General features: G+C 52.0%; 1 protein-coding gene across 1 annotated transcript in view; it reads right to left on the bottom strand.

Annotated features, from left to right (window-relative positions):
* The window catches only part of COL5A1 (collagen type V alpha 1 chain), a 217,147-nt gene that overhangs the window by 39,965 nt on the left and 149,700 nt on the right, over nt 1-27,482 (bottom strand). The window contains exons 24-38 of the mRNA XM_081339577.1: nt 26,736-26,780; nt 25,943-25,996; nt 24,863-24,907; nt 24,208-24,261; nt 20,450-20,494; nt 17,869-17,922; nt 15,480-15,587; nt 15,040-15,093; nt 11,886-11,939; nt 9,532-9,576; nt 9,007-9,060; nt 7,144-7,188; nt 6,898-6,951; nt 6,662-6,715; nt 3,025-3,078 (exon numbers count right to left, since the gene is read on the bottom strand). Coding sequence (XP_081195703.1) covers nt 3,025-3,078; nt 6,662-6,715; nt 6,898-6,951; nt 7,144-7,188; nt 9,007-9,060; nt 9,532-9,576; nt 11,886-11,939; nt 15,040-15,093; nt 15,480-15,587; nt 17,869-17,922; nt 20,450-20,494; nt 24,208-24,261; nt 24,863-24,907; nt 25,943-25,996; nt 26,736-26,780 — 819 coding nt within the window. The remainder of the gene's footprint in view (nt 1-3,024; nt 3,079-6,661; nt 6,716-6,897; nt 6,952-7,143; nt 7,189-9,006; nt 9,061-9,531; nt 9,577-11,885; nt 11,940-15,039; nt 15,094-15,479; nt 15,588-17,868; nt 17,923-20,449; nt 20,495-24,207; nt 24,262-24,862; nt 24,908-25,942; nt 25,997-26,735; nt 26,781-27,482) is intronic.

The following is a 27,482-nucleotide window of genomic DNA, read 5'->3' as shown; positions in this document are numbered from 1 at the left end:
ATCCGGAAACCTAATCCCATCTGGGAATCTGGGGGCATTTCAGGGGGTGGAAGCCGGTGGCAAGTAGGGGGGAAAGCCCAGGAGAAATACACAAACCAGTAAGCAGAGAGAGGCAAGCCACAAAACCCGCCCCGGGTTGAAGTGCAAAACCGCCAGTTTGTCCTCCCGCAAATCAAGCTTAATTCTATCGATGGGATTTTAGTGTCGTTCTACGCCTTGCATCCTCCATCTATTCAATCGCCTAATTCACATAACGAGCAAAGTGAGTTAACAAATCACAATGCATATTATCTGATGTCTGAAGAAATAAACCCCCTAATGCGAAAGCCTGGTTCAAACCACCAACCGAAGACAATAACTCAGTACCCACAATACATTGGGCCACAGCCTGTTTTGAGCTCGGCTTAGCAGGTTGTGTGAACTGGCACTCCCAGTCCTGCGTAGCTGCCTACGTATTTGCAAGGGCTATGCTGTTCCTTCCTCTTTGGAGCCAAGGCCTAGTTGTAGGCATCAGCCCAGAAGAAGTACTTTTCAGGAGTTAGGGCCTGGAGCAGGCCCACCGCTCACCTCGCCAACACCTAGTGTTCTGCAACGGCCAACTGAATGCATTGGGGAACTTTGCAAGCCGTGCTGGATACCAAGAGACCTCTCCGCTGTTGCTTCCCATCTACCAGTGTTGAAACTGGTCTGCTGGTGCCTCGGACTGGGGGAGTAGTTACACAGCCCCAGAGAGCCCCGGGCTTTCACAACCTCTCCAGACCCTGTTTAAGACCATCCAAACTGGCTGCCCCAAGTGCAAGCAGCTAATCTGGGTTTGATTACACCCTGTAATGAAAGCATATCTGCTTCTGTTGCTTCTGAACCTGCACCCATCCTGCTCCTACAGCTCAAAACCTCCTGCCCAACCAGGAGCCAGGGATCCAGACAGCCCAGGAATCTCTCAACTCAGGGTGTCTGGAAAGGGCCACATTAACCTCCAGAGCTGAGGACCCTTCCAGCTGTCGACCCCCTCCCCTCTTCCTAGCCGACGTGTGGGATCCATCTGCAGCACGAGGCTCTCTCTGAGTAAGTGAGAGTTGCTCCGATCTTGCCAGGCGAGTCTTCACAACCTTCTGGAATCCTGGGGTGATCTGGGAGGGTCTTAGGAAATCCCAGTTTTGAACAGTGGCTAGGCTGCGTTGCGTCTTCCAAATCATCCCCAAATCATGGGATTGGACAGTGGCCACGTGTCTAACCCCCTGCCTGGGATACAGGGTCTCCGAAGGAGGCCATTCAGCCGCTCTGGAGGCCTTGGTGCCCTCTGAACTTGGTTGGTTGTTTGCCAGTGTTTTATTACTCGGTTAGGTAACACCATCCGTGGGAGCGAGCGTGGGGTTTTCTGCCTGCTTATATACAGAGCTTGCCCATTCAGCCACCATCCAGACCTTTCCAGGAAGGAGATCTACCATCTCTTCTGGGGCAGTCTGCTCTGTAGTCTGCTCAACTGAGACCCCATTGAGGTTCTTCTTTGGGCAGAAGAACTAGCCATTTCTGGAGGGGGGGGGTTTGATCCTAAAGCATTTTTCCTTTCTTTCCAGCTGTCAGAATCCATTTATATCCCATTCATAAATCCCTATCTGTATGTTCTAAAATCTTACATCCCTCACTGGATTCTGCCATTCCCAAGGAGGAGAAGAGAAGATGTTAATTGGCCATCCCTATCCATTTGTCACAAGGGTGTTTATTTCAGCCTGCCTGGAGGCCGTCATCAGACCAGGGGAAGAACCTTCGAACTGAGAAGAACGAAGAAAGCGGGGGGGGGGGGAGATCTGGTTTGTATCTCCGATTAGAATCTGAAAGGGAGGGAGGAAATGTCGTAAAGGCATGGAAGATCCCTCTTCCCTTGGAAGGTTTTGACACCTGAACCTTAATTGATCCGGGACTGGCCAAATGGACTGAGGGGAGGGGGTTTCACTCGGGGACACTTTAAAAGTATCAACCTGCAACACAGTTTTCAGATCCTGTCTAGATTTTCCACTGACAATCATGTTTTAGTCAAAGTTCCTGCTTGGACAATCCTGTCTCCAAGAGTTCTTCTTTCCTAAGAGGTGGATCAGGGTGGGTCCTGACACCAGCATTGCTGCCTCCTTGCCCATCTCCCCTAATCCTTGGCTGCTGCTCTTCCGCTCAGCCTCTGCCTCATTTCTGTAAAACCAGGTTTATCTGCTGCAGGAGAGACCCTCCCCACATTCTCCTTATTTCTAGAGGAGTTATCAATAGACTGAAGCCTGAAGAGATGATGGTACCGGTTGCTGCTCCGGCATGTTTGAGCCTCTGCCAATGCTGCCCCCTTCCAGGGGGGCAAGAACGAAGGAGTCATCCAAGAGTTCCAGGGCCTTCCGCTCTGAGCCCCTCCGCCTCTTAAGCCAGGTTTTTCTCTCCATGGGCAGGGAGGCCCCAGAGGTCAGTGGGGAGTTTCCTAGAGGGCAAAGCGCTGCCTTGCTGCTTCTTAACAGCCAGCAAAAGCCCCGGCGTGGGTGGGAAGAGAGGCCAGTTCAGAGGAGGCCAACAGCAACCTCTGAGGACAGACCCGCTGTTCCAATGAACTTGAAATAAAACTGCAGGACTGATTAAAACCTTTCTGTGAAATATCTGTGCCTCTCTTAACTGGAGCTGGTGAAGCAAACTCACATTCAGGGTTTTGCAAACCATGTTTCACAGGGCAGTGTGAGAACTTGCAGCTGCATTCACATGTCATGCAACCTTTGGGTGGCATTCCCCTTCTCCTTTATCCTGTTTCTGGAAATTACACTAATTACGTTTTAGCATTTCCAAACATAATTAGCAGGCAGTAGACTTTTATACCTCAGAAAGCAGACAGAAACATGTTATTTGCCATGCGATACAGAATTTAAACGGTCGTTAATCTGGCAGGGTTTCTACAAATTAGTAAGTAATTTGAGAGTCAACAGATCTCCTACAAAGCTGTGGGGAAAAAAGGGAATTTTGACCAGAGAATCTGAAAGGTTCCTGGGAATAGCTCACCTGTGGACCAACAACACCTGGCGGTCCAGGTGGACCCGTCTTCCCTTGGAAGCCCTGGGAAAAGAAGAAAGGGTTAATTAAAGGGCAAAATACTGGCAGACCATGTATTGTAACAAATAATGACAGGACGTCTTTTGATAACCTTTGGAAGAGTGAACATTGAGGAAGGAAGGAAGGAAGGAAGGAAGGAAGGAAGGAAGGAAGGAAGGAAGGAAGGAAGGAAGGAAGGAAGGAAGGAAGGAAGGAAGGAAGGAAGGAAGGAAGGAAGGAAAGAAAGAAGGAAGGAAGGAAGGAAGGAAGGAAGGAAGGAGAGAGAGAGGAAAGAAAGAAAGAAAGAAAGAAAGAAAGAAAGAAAGAAAGAAAGAAAGAAAGAAAGAAAGAAAGAAAGAAAGAAAGAAAGAAAGAAAGAAAGAAAGAAAGAAAGAAAGATGGAAACCTGGATATTCAAAAGCCAGCCAAAAGCAAAGAGATTACCAAAGGCTAAAGTGGAAATGCTGAAAGTAAAGGAAGGCAGATGCAGTTCCCAGAAGGGGGGGGGTTGTCTGGTGAGAACAGGGACCTTGTCTATTACGTAGGCAGCTGCCCATCTACCTGGACAACTTCTGGCCCACTAATCCTGCCCTGGAGGAGTCAGGAGCCCCAGCTGGCATCCCGGAGGGAGGCAATGGACACCCCTGGTCCCCAAAAGGCAACCAAGGCTGCCGGGAGGGGGGTGGTTTTCCTCCCTTTTTACTGCCGCCATAAAAAAAATGCCCCAAATATGCTACTCCTATTTTGCTACCTACAAAGAATCCTATGGGGAGGGGGCTTCAAGTTAGCCCAAGGCATCTTCCTTCAGGGCAAGACAGAAGTCCAAAACATGCCAGTCTGTGAAAGGAGGATATAAAAGCCATTAAGGTTTTTTGTAAACCCCAAACCAATGTGAAAAATGTGGAGCCAAAGAGTTGACAGAATGAGGTGTCCATTATTCATGCGAGCAGCATCGATTCGGGGTGCCTTATGAAGTTCCTCAACCCTCTGTCTGGCCGCTGCCACCCCTGGGGAGCCCTGCACCGTCACAGCAGGAGCTGGCGGCTTTGGGGCCCGGGAGAGAGACAAGGACCCTGCTCCCTCCAGGAGGAAGCACTTGATCAGTCCCCTGATTTATACGAATTAGAAGACAGCAGAGCTTGGAAGTCTGATCGGTAAGGAGAAATGTTCTGACAGCGAGAACAATTAATCAGTGGAACACCAACTAGCAATTTAGCAATTGGACTTACAAGTCGCTTCACAGCCCTAAGCAGTTTATAGAGTCATGTGGTCCCCAACAATCTGGTTCCTCATTTTGCTGTCCTCCAGCCGGGCAGGATCGAACTCCCGGCAGCGAGCACTGAGTTAGCCTGCAATACTGCATCCTAACCACTGCGCCACCAGGGCGCTTGTCTCCCGGGCTTGTGGCCGCCCCATCACTGGAGGATTTCAAGAACAGACTGGGTCAGCCATTTGACTGGACATTTTAAGACTCCTGCCTTTCAGTCCTACGATTCTATGCTCTATGTTCTCCCTGCCATGATAACAGCCTCATTTGAAACTGCTTTCTCTAGGCCAGGGGTAGGCAACCTTGGCTCTTTTATGACTCATGGACTTCAACTCCCAGAATTCCTGAGCCGACACGGCTGTCTCAGGAATTCTGGGAGTTGAAGTCCATGAGTCATAAAAGAGCCAAGGTTGCCTACCCCTGCTCTAGGCTTTCTACAGCTGCAAGGAGAAAGGGCTGACCGTCCCCTGGCTGACCGGTCCCTCAACATGCAAAGATCAACTCATCTGTCAACTCTTTGGAAGGAGACACAAAGAGGGAGCAGAGACTCCAGGGGTGTAAGGGTAAAATAACCTTGAAGCTCAAGTGCTTTTTCCGCCCCAGAGTGTGTTTGACCTAGTCTTGCCTCCTGAATGTTCTGGGGCGCCATAGCCCAGGCAAGTTTCCGTGACGTCCCCAGGGAAAATAAGGAAGCCCTTAAGATGGGAGGCTGAAGTGATGGTCTCTGCCTGGCGAGGTATGTCTGGGGGTAGGGGGAAGCCGAGGGGTTCAGCAGGTTCTTGACAGAGCAGGTGGAGAACAATGGAGTTGGATCAACCCCACCCAAGGCACTCAGAGAAGGGCGGCCATATTGATTTCAGAACAATCAGAAAGCAGAACAAGCACAAAGCGCGCCAGGAAAATGTGCTTCACACGTTACAGACTTTTGCGGTCAGGAAATGTTCGCGTCAGGTGTCACAAGATGTGGGAGGCTGGGAAAGGCTTTCCTCGGAAGTAAACATTTATCCAATTGGGAGGATGTCATTGAGAAGCTCTTTCTCCCCCCCCCCCCCGCCGCGCGTCTGCCCACAAATCCCGAACGCAGCCCCCAACAGCTGCTCCCGGTACCAGGTTGCCCTATTTAATTTCCAGTGAAAGAAATGGCTATCCATATGTAATGAATGTATTAATCAATGTAACAAATTGGAAGTGAATTCAATTTAACTTTGCCTTTCCCGGCTCAAAGGAGGGAGACCCTCAAAGGTCCTTGGAGAGTCCGTTTTGGAGGGAAGGAGAGGGTCAAAGCTCCGCTGCTTTGGCTGGATCCTGGAGGTGGCCAGAGACACGCTGAGCCCCTCTGAAGGCCTGGAGAGAAGCCGCCATCAGAAGGAGGTTTGTGCTCTTCTTTAAGGCTTCTTGCACTGAGCGGCCAAGACGCTGGATGAGGAGGAGGCCGGGATCTTTGGGGATGGGAAGGCTCCAGGATCCAGCGGCAACTCTGAACCATTTCTGGGAACTTAAAAAAACGCCTTAGTGTTTGGGGTGGGGGAAGAGAGGGGAGAAGGTGTAGAAGGTGTACTGGTGGGTGGCCTTTTCCTTTCAGCAGCTTTCTCTTTCCTAAGATGGGTCCCTTGGAATAATCTGTCCAGGGACTCGGGACCTTTGGGGTTGCATTTCAATATGAATTTAGCACTTCCTGAAACTTCCTGACAGTTAGAACAATTAACCAGTGGAACAACCTGCCTCCAGAGGTGGTGAATGCTCCAACAGTGGAAGTTTTTAAGAAGAGACTGGACAGCCATTTGTCTGAAATGGTATAGGGTTTCCTGCCTGAGCAGGGGGTTGGACTAGATGACCTCCAATGTCCCTTCCAACTTCTTCTTCTTCTTCTTCTTCTTCTTCTTCTTCTTATTATTATTATTATTATTATTATTATTATTATTATTATTATTATTATTATTATTATTATTATTATTATTATTATTATTATTTAATTTTTTATAAAAGACGTAATTTGTAGCACTGCTATCCAAGTGAGATATGCACTTTCTGACGACAAGGAACATATTAAATGAATAGGCAACTAAGAAGAAATCTCCACATCTTTTACTTTTTCCCTTTCTCTCCGGATTATCCGGGCTCCGTAACTTGGGAGCTTTCTCTGGAGACGGAGATTGTCGCCAAGGGCCACTTGGCCAGATTCTTCTGCTTGCCTGGTCCTAACCGAAGGGGCAGAAGGGGGCAAGAAGGGGAAGAAAAAGTCTTGCTTAGTCAGATGCAGACCTAAGAAGGTCAGTCAAAAGAGAGAGAAAAAGCTCCTGCCAGATCAAGCAAAAACTGTGAAAACATCAAAGGACTGACCGTTTCGCCTCTCTGCCCGGGATGGCCTGGCAATCCATCTTTTCCCGGAGGACCCTAGGGAAGGAAGGAAACGGGATCGTCAGTAAAACTGAGAGCATTCAAGGTAATCATGTCCTCACGTGCAGCAGAGCAGATTCTGCACTGAGCTTCCTTGAGCCCATTTTAGCCTGGAGAGACCTGGGTAAGCAGAGGCAAACCTCTCTCCCGCGGCTTTTCCTGCTCTTGGCTGGACTTACCGGGGGCCCTTTTGGTCCAGGAAAACCGGTGGGTCCTTGCGGGCCTGGAGGTCCCTTGGGGAGCAAGAAACACAAGGGTTAGGGGTGCTACCCTGCACGGAGGGAGCAATTCTCCGCCTGAGCATCTGGCCAGATTAATCCTTCTGCCTTGGCAGCACTGATGCCCATCGAGAAGTCCCGCCCCGTCTTTCTACCTGAAGCACAAACTGGGGCACACGTGTTCAGCCACGGCTGGCTTGACCTTACCCGTTCACCTGGAGGTCCTGGAGGTCCGTCCCCACCAGAATTGCCCTTGGAAGGCAAAAAAGAGAATTATCAGTTCAGTGCCAATAAGCCATTACCCTCCGGTCATCCTCGACACTAAAGGTTGAGACTGGCAGATGCTTAGGATCATTGGGGACAGGTTTATTCTTTGCCCCTTATTTGGGGGGGGTAACTTTTACCGGATGGAGAGGTTGACCACAATGTCTGTGAAACTCTGGCTTTTCTCATACTCAGCCTGGCCCCTCCCAGCAGAGACATCAATCCGCAGGGGGGAAAAACTACACAGGAGCAGGCGGAACCTGCAACCCCCTTGAACAAAACACCGGCGCTTGCATAATTTGCACTCAGGGTCTCATGCACCTGACGAGAACGGCTTCAGCTCTTCATTTGGCTTCTGCCCCTTCAGAGCTGCCCATCGCTCGGATCCTTACTAAGTGGTCACCTTGCACTAAGCTCCTGTGTGGCATCAGATCACGGGTTTTTAAACCTTTTCAGGCCCCGGGACCAGTTAGTTAACAAAAATACCCCCCCCCAGAAGCCCCACTGCTGCCCCTCAGACCCTGTCAGGAGGATGGGCTGTCATGCGCTTGACAAGCCCTTCTCTCGGCGCTGGACTTGCTTCCTAGGAACGCCCATCTGCCCAGCGGAGAAGGAGGAAGCAGCCCCCACCCAACTGTGATGGCATTTGTTTATACAATTCATTTTCCACTCCTTTCCTATTCAACGACTCTGGGCAGCTTGCAACACAAAAAAGGCATCCTGGGACCCTCCTAGAAGGCAAGCTGGGAGCCCCAGTCAGGAAAGGGAACCCAGCTGCGCCGTCTGAGACCGGAGAGTTGCCACGCGGACCTTCTCTGCCGCACTTCATGCCCAGAGAATTTTCAAGGGCAACCGTCTATTTCCCAGCCCTCCCAGGGAGACGCAGGCGTGGCTGGGAAGCAAGAGCGGAGGCTTCTGAGCCCTCAGCTCACCCTCCAAGTACGTAGACAGGGCTTGTTCTATCCATGGTCTCCCTTCCCTTCCAAGCGGAGGGAAAAAACGTGTTTTGGATGATTAGGGAAGACAAAAAAGCACTGGGAACTGGGGGAACAATCAACCAGTGGGATGCCTTGCCTTCTGAAGTTGTGAGTGCCCCATCACTGGAGGTTTTTGAAGAAGAGACTGGACGGTCATTTGTCCGGAATGGTTTAGACTCTCCTACTTGTGCAGGGAGTTGGACTAGATGACCTCCAAGGTCCCTTACAACTCTGTTATTCTACATTCTATGATTAATGTCTCTGCCAGGACCTGTTAATTACATAAACAAGACATCGTGGTGAGTATGGGAGTCACTGGGTGTCGGGCAACATATACATTTAATAAATTACGGTTGGTTGCACAGTCAGCCAAATGTTTAGATTGGATTTGGCATTTTTATCCAACTATCCCTTCCAAAGGACCGGGGATAGGCAGCTGTCCTCTGACAATATTAGAAGTATTGTTGCAGGAGGCAAACTGTTCTAGGGTGAAGCTGCCTTTTGCAATTGAACGATGGCAATTTTGTAAATGCGGGTGGTGTTCCACTGGTGCTCCCGATGTTTTGGGATTGCACAATCTTTGCTTTCTTTGGCCACAGTCGTTCTACTTGCAGATCTTTGCATTTTGTCATTTTCCCCCAATAGTTCTTCTGCCGTCTCCAAGTTATTATTACACTGAAACCCTTGCAACCCAGGCTGAAGTGACCAGCAATGGTGGACCACATTCTGCAAGCTGAGTCACCCTCCCTCAGTCTCTTTCTGCAAGCAAAGGGAAGCTGAAGACCGGCCCCAGCGCTGAACTGGCACCGGGAAGAGAGTTTTTCAGTACCTTTGGACCAGGCTTCCCTGTGATGCCTCGCTGGCCGCGTTCTCCTCGGGGACCCTTGAGAGCAGACAAGGAGAAGGTGATGTCAGCACGGAGGGAGGGGGGGAAAGGGAGGCATTCAACAGCTCTTTCCTTCCTCACGTGACATTCTGTTCGCTTCCAGCTTAACGTGAAAATCTAACGTGTAAGTCTGAATATATTTTTAGGCATATTTTTGTAGGCAATATTCCCTCGTGCAATTTCTGGGTTTATGCAATTTCTGCTCCTTCTAACCCAACGTGCCCTCTTCCCCTCCTGGCGACTCGCGTTGCGCATTGCCAAGTTCGGAACTCGCTTGGTGGCTGCGCCGCTTCTGCACTCTGCAAAGAGTCAGGAATTTGAAGTGGGCAGGTTCCCTTGAAAAAGTGACCTAGGAGCCCTCGTCCACCGACAGGCAGCCCTCGACGTGCTCTGGACTGCCTGGGGCTTCGGGCAGCAACTCCGGAGCAAGGAGGAGGAGGAGGAGGGACCGGAAGCGTCTCTTCTTACCGTGGGTCCTCGCTGTCCTCTGGGTCCCGGTTTGCCAGCGGTGCCCTGCGAACCGAGAGAAAAAGCAGCTGGGACCAGAACCGGGGTAATCCAGTGCCTAACTACAGGTAATCCTCGATTTATGACCGTAATCAAGCCCAAAGTTCCTGTTGCTAAGTGAGACATTTGTTAAGTGAGCTTTGCCCCAATTTATGACCTTTCTTTGCCACAGTTGTTACGTGAACCCAGGTTCAACCCCTTTGACTTTGTCAGAAGGTCGCAAAAGGGGATCACGTGACACCCCACCCCACCCCTCCCGGGACACTGCCTCCATCATAAGTATGAACCAGCATCTGAATTTTGATCACATGATCATGGGGATGCTGCAAAGGACGTAACTGTGAAGAATGGTCATAAGTCACATTTTTCAGTGCCGTTGTAACTTTGAGCAGTCACTGAATGAATTGTGGTAAGCTGAGGATCGCTTGTCCTGGACCAAGCCAGCTGCAAAACTTCACTCTGCCCTTCCAGAATTCTGTTCAGTCATTGCCTCACTCTGACTTTGCCACCTCTTGGGACCCCTTCCTGGTCTTCGGCCTGCCCCACAGCCAGGATCCTACATCAGACTGATCACTTCAGGTTGGCTGGGTTGCAGCCAGTCTCCCAATATCGCCCCCTCCCCAACCAGTGAGAGAGACCCTGCATGGCTCACGTTCAAGAAATAAAAACTGCAGCAGGGGGAGAAAAAGATGGGGGATAAAAGAATGAAAACACAGCCTTGCTTCTTCTGTTCTCAAGCTTTGTAAATGAAATTGAGACTGCAGAATATGAACAGGCTGAAAAACGATATATCTCCAGCAGTCCTACCGAGCAGGCCTGTTACGGTAGAAGTAATCTGTATTTAAATGAGATGAACAAAAGGAACTTTGATGCTATTCCTGCTCTCTCTCTAACTGAATAGTCCCTGCCAGAACTGTGCAAACTGGATTTGCTCTGATAATTGCGCAAGCAACTTGCCAGAGCGCTTGATCTTAATTTAATTTAATTTAATTTAATATTTGCATTTGTATACCGCCCTTTCCCTGAGGACTCAGGGCGGTTTACAGGGAATTAAAAATCAAAGCATACAAAAGTTAAAACCAATTTAAAAAGCATTAAATTCACCCTGTACATTAAAACCCCAGTTAAAATTTTCCCCTCAGCCTGGGCCCGAGAGCTCAAAGAGCCAGGTCTTCAGGCCCCGGCGGAATGATCGAAGGTCGGGAGCAGTCCTCAGCTCTACTGGCAGCTGGTTCCAGAGGGCAGGCGCTCCCACTGAGAAGGCCCTATCCCTGGGTGTCACCCGCCGGCAATCTCTCACCGGCGGAACCCTGAGCAGACCCTCCCTGTGGGAGCGCACTGGGCGAAGGGCGTTTGATCTTGGTTGATAAGAACAGAAATTGCCTTCAGAAGTTGTGGCTGCTCCAACACTGGAGGCTTTTAAGAAGAGGCTGGACAGTCACTTGTCTGAAATGGTAGAGGCTCTCCTGCTTCAGCAGGGGGTTGGACTAGAAGACCTCCAAGGTCCCTTCCAGCTCTGTTGTTCTGATTCTGATTGATCTTCTCTAATTGCCAGGAATACCCGGATCTTGCTTAGAGGATTGGGAACACAACATCCCTTCCCAAAGCCACTGGAAGTGGCCAGTTCGGGTGCATCTCCTTCTTTATCATTCTTACACCCTCCGGTCTGCCGGCCCCACCCCGGTGGACCCCTGGGCACAGGTGAAACATGACCTTATTCTGAATATGTTCTTTTCTTTTTTTACTGATTTTTTTTCCCTTTCAAAGTTGTTAATATTCTGGAACAAACTATCCAGCATTGCAAATTTGGCCAGAAATCCCTCCATTCTGTGCCCCTCTGGCCAATTCTGACATTGATTCATTCTCACGCACCGAAGACAAGGTATTTTTATCGCAGGAGTTAAAAGAGAAAGAGATTTACTGAGATTCTGGAGTGGAGTCTACTTTATGGGTGGGCGAGGTGACGGGACCACCTCTGTCATAAAGCTTGGGGGACCCTCTGCAGACCCTTCTGGTGCTCTCTGAAGCCCTGCTGACTTTTGCACCCAGCAGCTGTGACTGGGTTACTCTTTTTCCCTTTTAAGTGTTAACCAGAAGAAAGAAGCATTTTAGTTAAAGGAGGTGTGTGTGGCTCTGTGCCTATTGCTTTTTGTCTGCTTTGTTTTGTTTTGCGGAGGCAAATTTATGCCTTGTCCAGACTTCCCTATATCCTGTCTTCAAGGGCAGAAATAACCACTGCAGAAAATGTAAAAACCCAGCGAGCAACAGCCGGTGAAAGAGATCTCCTGGAAGCCCCCAACAAAGCCCCCTCTTACCCTTCCTCCTTTCTCTCCGTTGGCTCCTGGGAAGCCTGCAAATCCAATGGAACCCTAGAGAAAAAGGAAGCAGAGAAGAAAGGAGATGGAGACGCAACCGGAGGGAGCATTGCGATTCTGTGTCAGCCTGTGCTCCCAGCAGCTGAGTCCGATGAATCTGAGGAGGAGGAGGACGGGTTTGAAGAGTCTTTGGTGTCAGAGGGAGGCTCTGATGCACTGCAGGACTCTCAGCCTGGCCCCTCCAGTCGTGTTCCTCATGAGGCTCAGCTGTGTGAGGAGGAGGTGTCGGACTGAGAAGAGTCACAGCTGAATCTGTTCAGAGACGCTAGAAGCAGAAGGCAATCCAGCAGAGCAGAGCAGAGAAAATCAATGAGGCAACTCAGTGAAAGGAGGAGAAGGCATTGAGAAGCCACGCCTTGGGACTGATAATAAAAGGGGAAGGTGTGGGCGGGGCTGGTTGCTGAAGGCAACTGTTTGGAGACATTCTAAGAGAATCCTGGTCTGTTCTTGATACTTCTGTTTAACTCTTGTTTGTTGACTCTTGTTTGATATTTTCATTCGTTTATTGAAGGAAATATTCTGTTGCTTTTTTGTTTGAACTGTAAATAAATTTGGGTTGGTTTTTTCCAGCCTATTGACTGTAAAAAGGAAAAAGGGGCTGTCCCTGACACACAAACAGGGCTGGTCGTAGGCTGGAACAGAACAGGGGACACGACGGTTCTCTGGAACCATTGCGAGCTCCTTGTGGCGGATGGTTCAAGAGAGAATCCAGGATTCCACAACGGTCATCCTTGGCTAGTGAACCTCATGCCTGGAAGGAAGAAATGCCAGGATGCCCAGCCTTCCTTCAGCCCCCTGGAGTCTGCGCTCATCCCGGGCCAGATTGTCCCCTCTCCCTCACAGCCAAATGGCAGTAGAGATGGAGTAGGGGGGCAGCCTGCAGCAGGCTGAAAAGGCCAAATGGAGCTGGGAAAACCGCTCTGGCTGACCCCTCACTGAGCCCCTGCAGATGGTTTGTGTGGCAAGACGTGGACTGGAGGAGAAATGAAGGGGACACCGAGGCCCTTCCCTAGCAGTTGGGCGTGCGAGGGAGTCAGTGGCATGGGCCAATGGCCATTAGTGACCTTGTGCTTCGTGACAATCCTCCCTGTGTCAGAGGGACCCTGAGATGACCCTTAGTCAGTGGATAGGGACTTCCTCCCCCTCCTCGTCCTCCTCTCCCTCTCTTCTATTTAAGAAGAGAAATGAAACCATCCATCATGCAAACTGGGCCATTGCTTTATAGGTCTGTCTTGCTCGCCATTTTCCACAATTATAATGGCCGAACAGCATGCGTGGAGAATCTCCCAGGCAGAAGGGAATGCTACAGCTTTGGCACAAGGACTAGAAGGGTCCCAAGGGAAGACTCCACCCAGGCAGCGGTGGACGATGCTGGAAGCAAAGGACTCTCCTCAGAGGGTCAGGACCATCCACGGTGGTTGCTCTGTTTTGCTCTTTCATCCCCTGGAGCCTGGAGCTGATGGACCTGCTCCACACCGCTGCTTCTTGTCTTACTAAGATGAGCTTTTATGACGCTCGCATCAGTTTTCCTAGAGATTCTGGCTTGAGTGAAGCATCTTCCAAGGGAAGTTTTAAAATGGTTAAGTTTAGCCAGGTATCTAAGAAAGGCTGCAATGCGGCTCAATGCATCACCTCGGAGTCTTGCCCGTGTATACCGTGTATTTTGCGAGACATTCCTCTCCTTCCTTAAAGAGAGCACAGAAGCACAAGAAAGGCAACACCTCCGAAGCCCTCGGCACCTGGAGGGCTCTGGGTCAAATGCTCACCTTGCCTCTCCGACCCAGACGGACACACGGAGAGGAGCGTTAATTCAGACGTTGGCCAATAAAAGTACATTCCATAAATTGAACAACACAAGACTCCCCTCATCACAAGAACGATTGGCAGATGTGGGTGGGGGAAGTTTACACATAACAGAACAGCACAATTTTGCTACTTTTGGAGAAATAGATTTATCTTGATTGTTTGATAGAGAGTGCAAATAAAAATTATCACAGTGCTCCAGCACTTTAAACAAAAGAGGGGGTGTGTACAAATTTAATAAATAAATAAAACCAACTCCTGGTGAATATCCCCGTAGGACTGGCAGTGCCGAAGAACATGGGCCACGTGCTGTGGCACCCGCTTCACAGGGGCAGCCTCGGGTTTCACAGGGGTTCCCCTTGACTTCCCTTCCAGGACAGGGTGGGGAGAGCCTTAAATCGAGCTGGATCAGGCTCTCCAAATTTGGGAGCTTTCATATGATATAAATGTGAAGCTGGCTTAGGCACGAACAGTTGCATCTTATGCCAACCTCCCTGTCAGCTGGTGGTGCCATCAAGGGCAAAGCCCACCTGACTGGACCCCCACGCCCCACGTGGGCTCCTTTGCACTGATTGCACGATTATCTTGTGGGGGAAATAGCAGTGGGGGGGGGGGAAGGAGAAGATGATTGACTGTCAGTTCTGGGCCGTCCCATTTTGCCAGGCAAAGCCAGGGCGGATTGTGAGAGCAGCCAACAAACCAGCAAAGGAACTCAAGAACACTGCCCATGGGTCTGGGCTTGCAGGACAACCAATGCCCATGCTGCTGAAGAAAGGCAGGGGGTTGGGGGTTGCAGGGTCAGTCCCTGGGAGGGCGATGGGGCCTTTTACCCACCAGTGAGGTTTAAGGGTTCCACAAACTGGTGTCTAGCTGACTGTCTTTGGAGCAAAGGCAGCAAAGGAGAAAAAAAAAAGATTTCAGTTCTTCCGAACGACTGACAGTAACTCGAAGTATAATGTCCCCCCCCAGCAAATTCAAATTGCAGAAACAAATTCGTCAGAAACTATCGCAGCTTCCTCCTCCGAGCTGCGGGGAGCCCCCAGAGAGACTCAGAGCCTCCCACAGTGAAGGTGGACACGGAGTCTGCCTCCTCCGGAGCATCGGCCAGCCTCTCTTGCTCCCCAGCCGTGGCCTCGCTGACCTACTTAGCGCTGCAGAGACACGCAGCGCCTTCCCGTTGCACCTGGCTGGTTGCACAATGTCTCGGTAAACTCAACCAGCAGCTCAGCTCACGTGGTGCTAACTTGCACACTGAAATGGAAATTCATTTACGAAAAGGGGCAAACGTTACCTTGGGGCCAAGTCTTCCAGGGTATCCAGGCAAACCAGGAATGCCAAGTTTTCCCTGTGAAAACAAAGAGAGGTGGAGGAGGATGGTGATGATGTTGGAGGAGAAGGAAGATGGAGGAGAACACAGCTCTTCGTTCCTGAAGATTCATCACCAAGTAAATCCCACAATTTAGCAAATGGTAAAGGTTGAAAGGAATATCAGTTCATCCCTAGAATCTTCAGGAATCTTCCAGATCTGGGATTACATTTCCATCCCAAGATAGCAAGGGGCAGCGTCACCCAGTGAGCTTCCACTTGCACCATCCTTGTACTGGAGCAAGCCTGCAGGTAGATCAGGAGTCACTAACCAAAAGCTGGGAGCCTCGGCAACATTTCTCCAGAGGAGGTTGCATTCTGTGCCTGAGGGGAAGCATGGAGAACGGGAGCCTCAGGAGCACCCACCTTTTCTCCAGACGGACCCAGTGGGCCTGGCTCTCCATTGGGGCCACCGCGACCTTTCGGGCCTTCTGGCCCATCCTCACCACGAGGACCAGGAGGGCCAATTTCACCCTACAAAAAATTGAAAATGAGATTACTATTTCTGCCTTTTTTAAAAAACCCTTTCTGTGTCAGTGTTTGAAGACACCGGTAACAAACTGCCCGAATCAATGAAGAAAATGGCGTCCACGCAGAGTCCCCAAAGAATTGAGAAGGACAAGAAAGCATTGGAGATAAAGAGGCTGATTTGGCTTAGCTTGGCTCCTGGTCCCTCACTAGGGCTATGAGCCAGACGCTCGTCAAACAGGCCGGGTTTGCGGAACAGGCTCAACCAAAAAGTCCCTAATCAAAGTTAACTTTGATCTGTGCGCTGTGCACATAAAGCCACTGGGCCTTTGTTGACCTGGGGGAAGATCCGTGTGAACGCAGCCTCAGAGTAGCTAAATTTTCCAGACAGCAGCCCACCATTTGCTTTCTGGGAACTAGAGAAAAGATTCGTGCTCGGTTTCAGACAGGCTGAATCAGGACCACATCATCAGACCTTTTCTGGCCCGGATTCCTTTTTTGGAAGAGCTGGAGACGCTCTCAAGGCTGCTGCTGCATTTAGGAGTAAGCCACGTCAAGGCAAACTCATTATTCTAAGGCAGGGCTTTTCAACCAGTGGTACGGGCACCACCTGTGGTACATTGGCACCTGGCAGGTGGTACGAAACCATCCTAGAAAAGTGGTAGCGGGGGAGGGGAATGAGCTGAACCGGTGGCAGCACCGCACAAGCCTGAGCGAGAGACGGCTGGAGCTGCAGGGTTGTCGGGGCTCAGCGGAAGCGCCAGGATCAGGAGGAAGAGCGCCGCCGGGCGGGCGGACAGGTGTCTTGCTCGGCTGTGGCTTGGGGGGCACTTTTTCAGTGCCATTGTAACTTCAAACAGTCACTAAGCGAACTGTTGTAAGTCGAGGACTACCTGTACTTCATCACTTTTTCCCTTTTTTGGGGGGGGTCATCAAGTTTTTGGCACCTTGCTAGGAGACTGGTGGTCCTCGGATGTTGCCACATCCTAAAAGTGGCAGAATGGGTGAAAAGGTTGAAAAGCCCTGATCTATGGGAGCTTCTCTAGCGAAGAGCAAGCCAGGCTCAGCTGGACAAAACAGGCAGCTTCGTGTTATGCCTGCAGATCCGGGCTGCCTCTTTCCCCCTGCTCTTCATGCCCAGCTACCCTTTTTCCTAACTACCTGATTTCTAACCATCAGAGTAATGGAAGATCCCTGAAGCCTGGCATTTTGCCCACCCCTGAGGGAATGCTTGGTAAGTCCCAGGAGACAGTCAAAGTTAGGAGTAGTTTGGGGTCAGAGGCAAAAGATTTGACCGTGTGCGGGGGAAGGATAATTTTCAAACCCTCAACCCAAAAAGGTTCATCACACGTTGGGCCAAGCTTGGCAGCGCTCCGCCAATTTCCACCAATAGCCCTTCCACAGCAGCTCCCGCCCTTGGCCAGGGGCCAAGCTATTGCAGAAGACCCCCGGAGACCGTCTCAAGGCATAAGGCACCGTGCCACATGGTCAGGCCCAATGCCCAGGTATCAACAGAGGACTAAGGCATTGTTTCCATGACGAAGGAGGGAGAGGGAGAGAGAAAACAGGGCAGAGCGCCTATCAGCTTCTTCAGCAGCCCAAAAGACATACCATTCGGTTTTGTTTAGAAGGCACTTGAATAATTTATCTGCTGGTGTTGTTTTGCATTGCACGTGTGTTTTTCCAGAAAAGCCGTACAATCTCATTTTCCCTGAAATGAAAATTTGCTATTTTCTGCCGTAGCTGGGGGGGGGGGTTGTTTTTTTTTCCATGCAGAAAGGAGCTATTCTGGTGTGAGCAATCAAGCAGTCACTTTATGGGACCCACCAACAACTAGGTCTTTGTTTTTGTTTTTTAAAAAAAGGTTGCATGGAACTGGCTAAGTTACCCTCTTCCCAATCCCAGGCCAAGAACCGGCCACTATTGTAAAAAGAGAGCAGGCTGCAATATCGGGATGGTTGGCTTAGACTGAACGGGGAAGTGATACTTTGATTAAAAGCCCCCTAATGATAGACACCAGCTCCACAATTAATGAATGGGAGGTAAAGCAGCGGAAAGGACACTTCTGGGGGAGCTGCTTGCATTCCCGACTGGCCTATTTCCAAATCCGGTGTCAAGCATAAATTTGGTCAGTTCCGAGAAGATGGGAAAGGGGCACCATTATCAGCTTAGAAGGCCAGGGAGACTCTTGGGAGACTCCTTGAGCAGAAGGACCAGCGGAGAGCTTTGAGACCAGACATCAAAGAGTTTTCATTTCTGGCCCTGGAGAAGAAGTGCCAGAACTCACCCGGTCGCCTTTAATGCCCATGTCGCCTTTGAATCCTGGGAAGCCATCTTCACCCTGCAGGAGAACAAGAGGGACCTTGTTAGGGATGCCCACGGTGCACAACCAACACTTCCTGCACAACCAACACTTCAACAACTGCCCCTCCTTCGCAGGGTCTAGACTAGGAGTAGGCAACCTTGGCTCTTTTAGGACTCGTGGACTTCAACTCCCAGAATTCCTGAGGCAGCCATGCTGAGGGGAAAGGGAGTGGTTTCCAAGCTGAGCCATGCTAGCTCAGGAATTCTGGGAGTTGAAGTCCACGAGTCATGAGGGGGCCACAGTTCCCCCCTGCTGACTGAGGGATTCTGGGAGTTGAAGTCCACGAGTCATAAAAGGGCCAAGTTTGAAGACCCCTGGTCTGGATCCAAGCCCGCAGTTTCATCAAAATGGCCGACTGAGGAATTCTGAGAGTTGAAGTCCACAAATCATAAAAGAGCCAAGGTTGCCTACCCCTGCCCTAGACCAGCAGGCCAACTTGCTGGGTGTGACAGAAGGATCTGTGCTTTCACCCTCCAACAATACAGTTCCCAACCAAGCATTTCAACATTCAGGGCAAGGACGGGCATTTTTTTCTTCAGACTTCCCACACTCCCATTTGCCAATTTTGGCTTTTGTGATTTCACTAAATTCTGGGAAATAACAGTTGCCATAATCCCACAAGATCTCATACAAAAATTTCAAATCTTGCCAACTTTTGGTGAGGTCTCGCAACATTTTAGTAAGTCCAATCACTGCTAATTTGGACCATTCGCCGGCTTCTGATTGAGGGAACTCTATCCAGATGGAATGCTGAACAGAGGGCCTTTTGAGATGGTCAGGAAATTCAGGCGATTTCATGGGCCAGGCGCTCTGGACCCAGAGAATACCTAGGGCAGGCTCCCCACCGGGGCCGGCTTCCATCCCTATAATTACCAGCCAGAATATTTGATGGGAAAGGAGCTGCAGTTGTAAGAAACACCACGTAGGATATACCTTGTGCAGAAACAGATAAATTCTCCCAGGAAGAGGGAGATGTACAATCGTAGGCAGGAGACATGACACAACGCAGCATCTGAACCTCTCTGCTCTGAGAGTGGAGGAGAAGGTGGACCGTATAGATGCTCTCCTGCTAGCTCTCTTCATTCTGAAACTCTGTGGTTTACAGGGCAAGCCATTTTCCTGAGCTATTGGACTCATCATTCTAGCTTTTTTTCCACCGAAGACGCTTCCTTCTTAAGAAGGTTCTGGAAAGCTCCTACCTTTAAAGACCATTGCTCAATGAAACCAATTCGCCATCTAGTTCTCGAAGGCGAGACAGGTGACACTTGGGCAAGTGGGAAAGTCATTTCCAGTGGAGCAGAGGAAGCGAATGGGATGAAACCAATTAGGAGACTTTCACGTCCATGGAGGACGTCCTGCTCAAGGTCCCCAAAACCTCCCACCCCCTCCCGCAAATCCAGCGAAAACTGGGGGCCCTCCTGCTCCCCTTCTTCCATCAGGAGCCAAGTCTGCCAGCTGGACTGATAACAGGTGGGAGAAAGTCCCAGGGCCGGCCACAAATCACTCTCAGTTGGCCCACTCCAGCCCAGGCTTTTCAGAAAGGACTCCCGGCCAGCCGTAAATATTTCTTCCGGTCAGCAAAGGTGTCTACTGTTGCGTTTCAATCGATGGAGCATCACGGCCTAAAGCAGGCCTGTCAGGGACCGGGAGGTGGGCACAGGAGCCCAAGAGCAACACTGGGCCTTTGCTCCTTCCTTCGGCAGTCCCTGCAGCTGCTGCCTGGTCTGGAGAAGGCAGGGCGGGAGAGTGAAGGCCAGAGCAAGGCCGGAACGCTGCTCAACACGATGGGCCACCTGGACAGAGTGCTGCCTCTCCAAACTCGTCACAGCCAGGTTGTAAAAGCCGCTCTGGAAGCTGCTGCCCGTTTCCCAGACAGCCCGACAGGTGTCAATCAAAGGCATCTACTTTCACGAATGAGCTCCCCACCTCCCTGTGCAAAGGGGACCCAGGGGGGCTCATGTTGCCAACCGAACATGGGACCAGCTGTCCAAAAGGGGGGGCTCTGCGTTAGAGGCCATTTATATATTGATGGTTAGGAGCCTCATCAGGCCCCTGCACATTTTTAAGGGGTGAGAGGGGAACTCTGGGGAACTCTGTACATGAGGAAGAATCGGAGACTTTTCAGCCCCTGGGCAACTTTGTGACCCGTCCGTACTGTGGTCCAAGCCATTTTCCCACGGAGAATGCGTTTTTTTTGTACTTTGTTTTCATAAATCCGAAACTGCACTTTGGCAACCTAGGAAATCAAGAGAATTCCCCTACAAGGCAAATTCTAAGCCTGATTAAGGCAGAGCCAGTCGTGGGCCCAGGCTGCCTGCTTGGCAAGATTCGGCACTTTCTCCGATGATGGAGCTACAGAGATGGAGGAAGTGCAGAGGCCCTGTTGAATTTCTGCCTGTCGTGCGGCGGCAAACAGACTGAGCCTCAGAGAGCTGGAACCTTCTGGGAAGGCACAGAAAGCAGAGGGGGGAAAAGAAGGGAATTCAAACGGAGGCTCACTCACCTTCTCGCCCTTCGTTCCTTTCAAGCCACGGATGCCGTCAGCGCCCTTAAGAGCAAACACAACAACGAAAGGCAGTGATTTCACCGGGCACAGGGCGAGCGGCCCTGGGGCCTGGCAGGTTGTCCACCCGAGGATCTCAGTCACATGGAGCCTGATCTGGTGGCACCAACTGCCCAGCCCACTTAATCCATCCAGCCTAGATTCCTCTCGGCCTGAGACAGATCCAGGCTGTCTGATGGGTACCTGACAACCACAGCTGCGTGATCCACTCTCCGCGCCTTTCCTTCCTACTTCTAGAGGTAGTATCTAGAGATCTTTTGTGGGGGTGCAGAGTAGGGAAGCCCTCCCTGTTTTGCTTTCTGGGGCACCGAAGAGAACCTATGCAGTGGCTGCTCTTGGCCACATTGACCTGCCATCCTGAAGCGCCTCCTGCAGTGACCCCCACAGTGAGAGAGTTGCGGATCGGGGGGCAAGGAGGCTCACCAGCCTGGGGCTATCAAGAGGAAGAACATTTGTGCAGTGAACAAGGTACGATAATGTCTTCAGAAACGGGAACATCCATCCTCCAAAGAAGGCAGTATCTTGTCTTCCGGTGCCCAAGAGGGTGGGCTTAGATGCCAAGGGGGTTGGATTTGGGTTGCAAATTAAGGGGTAGAATAAGAGGAGTTTGGCAGAGAAGGCTGCCAGCTGGGCAGCGGAGATATTTCTCTTTCGCTTGGACTGGGCTCTTGATCTCCCAGGAGACTGCTAAACTTGTGTCAACATCCCTTGTCCTCAGCTCAAGGTCTGGTCTCTTTGCAGCCCAACTAGATGAAGGAAAACCGTTACTGGAGGGGGGGAAGAGGTTGGGCCTGCAGTGGTCCCCGAACTTCTGCCTGATGCAAGATATGAAAAAAAGCTGCAGACATGGAAACTTCTTAAAAATATGACAGGCCTCCAGGGCTAGCAGCAGGAAGCAAAGAAAGCTTTAAGTATGACTCCAGACCTCCAGCCGGGAAGGGGACCGGCCTGTCTCAGCTAGTGGAGGTGATCTAGAGGCAACGGTCCACCTCGAATCTTCTGGAGAATCTATGGTCCATTTGAGGTTATCTTGATGGGGACCCAGAACTGGCCAGCTTCCACTTCCAAGAACTGCAAATGGCTTCCTTCCAACCAAGAAATGAGCCCAGGCAAACGTTTGTTTCCCTCTCGGGCACTTGGCTGAGATCATTTGCTGTTCCCCGTTTCTAGTTGCTCTCGATGGGCGACAGAGCTGCACCCGGAGGCAGCCTAGTCTTGGTTTGCAGGGGCAGCCCAACCCCTGGCCAGCTGCTCTTCCTTTAGCTTTCCCAGGATCTGGAGGGCAGGCCAAACCAATGGGCCCATAAAGGCAGTGGACACTGCAGAAATGGGGGGGTGGGGGTGGAGTTTGACTCCTGTTGCGCCAAAAGGAATAAGTAGAGAAAAGTCAAAAGTACATTTTTAGGAAACATTTTTAAAACCAGTAGCAGATTTGGGCAATATCCAAAAAAGTTGCTTTCTCCCCATTTGACTTTCTCCTTTTATTCAGCGGTTCTAAATTGCCAATTTTTTATATCTGAATGTTATGCAGAAGATTGTCCAGATTACATGTTTAGCCACAGCTGTCGCTCTCCTTCTTTTCATCCTTAGCTATCGGCGTTATGCAGGCTGATAAATATTGCAAGAAGGCAACACTGAGCCAGCTCCATGCGTGATCTCATTCAGAGTGCGCTGGGAGGGAGGGAGGGAGGGATTGGGAAACGGCACGGATTGTTTGGCTCTAAGTGGCTAAACGTGGATTAGTTTCCGGGGCGCTTCCCCACCCAGCAGCCACTTTCCCTCCACACCTGCGCATCAGTAAGCAGCAGGGCCTCCATGCAGCCTTCAAAATGGCTTCTTGCAGCTTCAATGTGGATTTTTATGGGTGGGGGAGGGGGGGCGCCTAATGATTTGAATGCTGAGATGTTCTGTTCGCTTTCCACTGCTGGGATCAGTTTTAGGCATTCTTCCAATTAAGTCAGGATTGACCTGGAAATGGAAACTTGTGCAACAACCCAGGTGCAGAATAGCAGGAAGGATCCATCTGGTCACTCCCAGAGTAGGGGGAGAAAGAGAGAGAGGGGGGAGAAGGGGAGAGGGAGGGATAGAGGGAGGGAGGGAGGGAGGGGGGGAGAGAGGGAGAGGGGGAGGGAGAGGGGGAGAAGGAGAGGGAGAGGGGGAGGGAGAGAAAGGGGGAGAGAGGGAGAGAGTGGGAGAGGGGGAGGGAGGGGGAGGGAGAGGGAGAGAGGGGGGGAAGAGAGAGGAGGGAGAGTGAGGGAGATGGGGAGGGAAAGAGAGGGAGGGAGAGAGGGGGAGAGAGAGAGGGAGAGGGAGGGGGAGGGGGAGAGAGAGGGGGGAGGGAGAGGGAGAGGGGGAGGGAGGGGGAGGGAGAGGGAGAGAGGGGGAGAGAGAGAGAGAGAGAGAGAGGGGGAGAGAGGGGGAGGGGGAGGGAGGGGGAGGGAGAGGGGGGGAAGAGAGAGGAGGGTGAGGGAGATGGGGAGGGAAAGAGAGGGAGGGAGAGAGGGGGAGAGAGAGAGAGAGAGGGAGAGGGAGGGGGAGAGAGAGGGGGAGAGAGAGGGGGGAGAGAGGGGGGAGGGAGAGGGGGAGGGAGAGACGGGGAGAGAGGGAGAGAAAAGGCTTCTGGCCGCATTGAAGAGGGAAGAGCAGGCAGGGAAGCTCGTGGGCGAAAGGAATATCTCAGGGGCTGCCCCAAAGAAGAGGGAGTCAAGCTCTTCTCCAAAGCCCCTGAAGGCAGGACAAGAAGCAACGGATGGAAACTAACCAAAGAGAGAAGCAACCTAGCACTAAGGAGAAATTTCCTGAATCTGGAACAATTAATTAGTGGAACAACCTGCCTCCAGAAGCTGGGAAAGCTCCAACACTGGATGTTTTTAAGAAGAGGCTGGACAACTGTTTGTCTGAAATGGTATAGGGTTTCCTGCCTGAGCATGGGGTTGGACTAGATGACCTCCAAGGTCCCTTTCAACTTTTATTATTATAAGTGCACCTTCATTCAACATCCCAGGGTGGCAAGAGTTGGGCGGTCCAGGAATGTATCCTCTGACCATATCCAAAGTTCTGATCCCTCGTTTGCAGCCACGATCGAGAGCGAAGAGTTCAGCCACCGTTAAAAGCTTAATGCTGGCCTGAGAAACTGAGTTATTCACTCGGAAGCCACTTCAGAGGTGTCCTCCGCTTGCCATCGGTGGGCCCTTTTGCAACCCCTCTGCTCGGGCCCAGGAGAGAGTCAAATGAAGCGAGGAAGAGTTCAAGTCTCAAACGGCACGGAAGACATTTTGATTAAAGGCCGGGGTGGGGGGGAGGCAAATTGGCCACTTCAACAGAGGTGCAGCTGCTGGAACTTTGCTTCTTTGGCACTTAGTATCTCCCCGTCCTCGGGGCCTCTAGGACTTGCCTGCAAACATCCCTAAAGCCTGTTCTGGGCCTCAGGGGAGGCCCGGAGGCCGGGCTAGATGGAGCCCTGCCTGTGCCAGGACGACTTTTTCGGAAGTGCAGACTAGCTCTCCATCCCCCTAGGAGGCAACGGGTCTCCCATGGCACAGAAGGCCGAGCAGTCCCCAGTGTCCTTTTGTCCGGCTCAAAACGGACAGTAAACCTTCACACAACTCTATGAGAGCAAGAAATTGGGGGGGGGGCATTAAGCCTCAGCTGCCTCTCAGCATTCAAAAGGGCCCCAAGAGGGGGTCCTGTTTCCTTACCTTCACTCCACGGGGGCCGGGATACCCAAGTGGGCCCTGGGGGCCAGCTGGACCCTGTGATCGGAGGACAAGGAGGGGGGGGGTGGAGAGAATTCAGCCATCCTGAAATGCCCTTTGAGAGAAAATAGACATCCGTGCCCCTTCCTGCCAGCCAATCAGAGCTGGGCCCACCTTGCGGGTAAAGAAATCCCCCAAGCTGGGTATACAACGTGATGCCCAAGACAATGCACGTATTATATGCCGGGACTTGAGGGCCTGCTTCACACACCCTGAGCAAACAATGGCTTGGCTGCAAACGCCACTAGGCATCGCTGTCTTGGGCAAAGGTTTGAGAAGCCGGCTTAAGGAAAGTCCTCCAGCTGGAAGCAACCAGCAGCTACATCCTTGGGTGGTACTTCCCCCTCGCCCCCCACCCCACTGACAAGGGGGGGTGTAGAAGCAAGGTTAGTTATGGCCTCTAGACCAGCATCGAAATGCACCCATCGGGTTCCTTCCCGACTCTGGTTTGCGTGGTGGGTCTCCTGAGACCTCTGGCCTCTCAAGTCTGCAGACTGTGGGGTTGTCTTTGCCCCCCACCCCCAGGGGGGAGGATCTCTGATCTTGCTGGCGAGCCCCTTCCCCCACCAGAGGAATGCGGGGGCCACCCTCTACCTACCTGGGTCCCCTTCTCGCCGGGAGGCCCTTCTTTGCCAGGATGGCCCTGCAGGCAAGGAAAGCAAGAGAAGCCCGTGAACTGGGCTGCCTGCCCTTCCCGCGTTCAGCCCCTTGGCCCAGCTTCCCTCCCCCCCCAGCCTTGTGTGTCCCTCCCCCTCAGGGGGCTCCAGCTGGGGCAGGCCGAGCACTCTGGGCTGGGAGCTTCTCTCGGAGAGTCCAAGGGCCTCGGCTGTCGTACTCAGCAGCCAGCTAGACAGAAAGGGCTCTGGCCATCTGTACGACCAGGAAGGCCCAAGGTCCAGGAAAGAACAAGAACAGAGGGGGGGGGCTCCTCTTGGTCAAGACAGCCGGGCCTCACGCTAGACATGGGTGGCACCACAAATCAAGCCGTGGCAATGCGTCTCTCGACAGAAAGCAACTCTGGAACTCGGCTCTGCTGAGCGCCTGCCAAGGGCTGCCCTGCCCTAAAGCAGCCCTGCCCCTGCCAGCCTTCCTGCTGGCGCTTCTCCCGGTTATCCATAAAGAGCAGAAGCGAAGAGACGGAGCTGCACCTGCAAGCCCCCGGCTGTCGTTCTGGGGCCGTTTCTGCAGGCTGGCCCAAGAAGACAGAGGTCAAGGCACCATGTCCGCCGGGACTGGGTGCAGTCCAGGATGCAGGGGAAGCACGGAGGGCATTTTCCTGCTCCCCCCTCCCCCCGAAAGCTTCCCCCTCTCTGCAGGACACAAGCAGGCAGCAAAATCGCATCTCTGATTAATGTAGGCAGATGCAAGGGATGCACAACCAACAAATCTTCCTTGCAGAAGCCAAAACTGGAGACGGGCGGGTTCCCAAGCGCCCGTGTTTGTGTGCCAAGGACTGAAGACATTCGGGCGGGAGCTGCATTTTGCAGCCATCCCGCTTCCTTTCCTGAGCACGAGGCTTGCAGCTCTTTGCAAGCAGTGCTGGTTTGTGCGTAGACTAGCGTAATGGAAGCGTTGGGAGAGACCTTGGAGATCATCTTGCACACCCCCTGCCCACCCCACTGCAGGGATCCAGTGGAGGGGGGAGGGGGGCTCCTGTAGCATTCTCAGCAGGGCTTACCGGGGGACCATCTGCTCCAGGCATGCCAGGAAGGCCGGATTTTCCCAGAGGGCCCTAAGGGAGAAAAAGCAGGTGGGACTTCCGTCACTTCTGCAACCGACGTGCAGGATGGCAACAGCACTGAGCCAATTACGCTCTCAGCTTTCAGAGACTGCAGACTCCTCTGAGGAACTAAGACGTGGCTCTCTCCTTCCCAGGAACACCTTGAATGTTTCAGGGGCGGCTCAAGCACAACCTCTGTGCATCTCTTTCGCGTCTCCTGCTTGGAGCCCGTTCCCACCGTAAAGGCTTCCCAGTGACCCAACGAAGGGTTCAGACCCTCGGTTACATTCTGCGGTAGCTGAGCTGAGGTTGGCTCAGGTGCCTGTGAGGTAAGATCCTCTGACAGGTATTGATCTGTTCGCGGGGGCCTTTCAGTTCAAGCAGGAGAGGAGAGGCCTCCGTGCGCTTCTCTGCTGGCTGCCCACCTAAAAACCCACCAGGGGGGGCTTCCAGAGGAAATTCAGCAGCTTTGCCAGATGACAATGCTCTGCTCAAACGCCTGAACTGACCCTGGGTGCGTTCCCAGCTCCAACCCCCATTTTCACCTACTCTCTTTTCACAGGCTGCAAATGTTAGAAATCTGTGATGAAGAAGCCGGAGGCCTGATCCGTTTCCGCAAAAGGAAAAAGACTCCCCAGCAGAGAAAATAAAGGAAATATACAGGCAGATATTGCGCACAAGAACGGGAACCACCCCGAAGTCCACCAGCCTCTTCCGAAGAACGAGGCCGGGGAGTTTGCCATCCCCCTACCTTTTCTCCGGGGGCTCCAATTGGACCTTGAGGGCCAGGAAGACCCTAGAAAGAGAAGGGGGGGGAGTGAGAGGCAAAGAGGGCACCAGCACCGCATCCTTCCCTAACCCCAACCCCAACCCCAACTCAGCCAGGGGACGGCTTCCAGTCTGCGAGTGCCGAGGTTTTCTTCTGCAAAACAAGATGGACCCCCTCCCCATTTGCCCAATTCCAACAGCAGCTTCAGCAACAGGGCTGGTTTTCAGTCTAAAAGGGATTCAAGTGTCCCACAGGAGACCAACCTCCTCCCCTATGCGCTGGAAAGCTGCGGCAAAAGGCTCAGAAAACCCCCTCCCCAATTGCACCCAGACACGTTCAGTAGTTCGCTTGCTGGGATTCTTGCAACTCTCCTAGATTCTTGGTAACCAGGCTCGCAAAGGGGGTCTCTGGGACTTCCATCCTTGAGGAAAAGGGGGAAAAATATTCTGGTTTTCTCCAGCATGCATGGCGTCTTCCAGAGCACTGAGACCACCGCGCCAAGTCTCTCTCCGTGCTGGCTTGGAAGGTCCCAGGCTGTGCTGCTGTCAGGTGCAAGGGGCTGGGGACCCCCCAGTGCTCAATCTCCCCCCCCCACATCAGAGGGGCTGCCGCCGGAGGCAATGCAGGGAAGACCTTTCATACAGGGAAGTCTCTTCCATAGGGGAAAACGTGGCCAGCTTGGACGTGGCTCCTCAATGTGGTCTGTCTTTCCAGGCCTTTAGGCTGGAA

This window comes from Vipera berus (genome assembly GCF_964194415.1).
Source record: "Vipera berus genome assembly, chromosome: 15".
NCBI lineage: Eukaryota > Metazoa > Chordata > Lepidosauria > Squamata > Viperidae > Vipera > Vipera berus.
The sequence above is the reverse complement of the archived record's forward strand: the minus strand, read 5'-3'. Positions and strand labels throughout refer to the sequence as shown.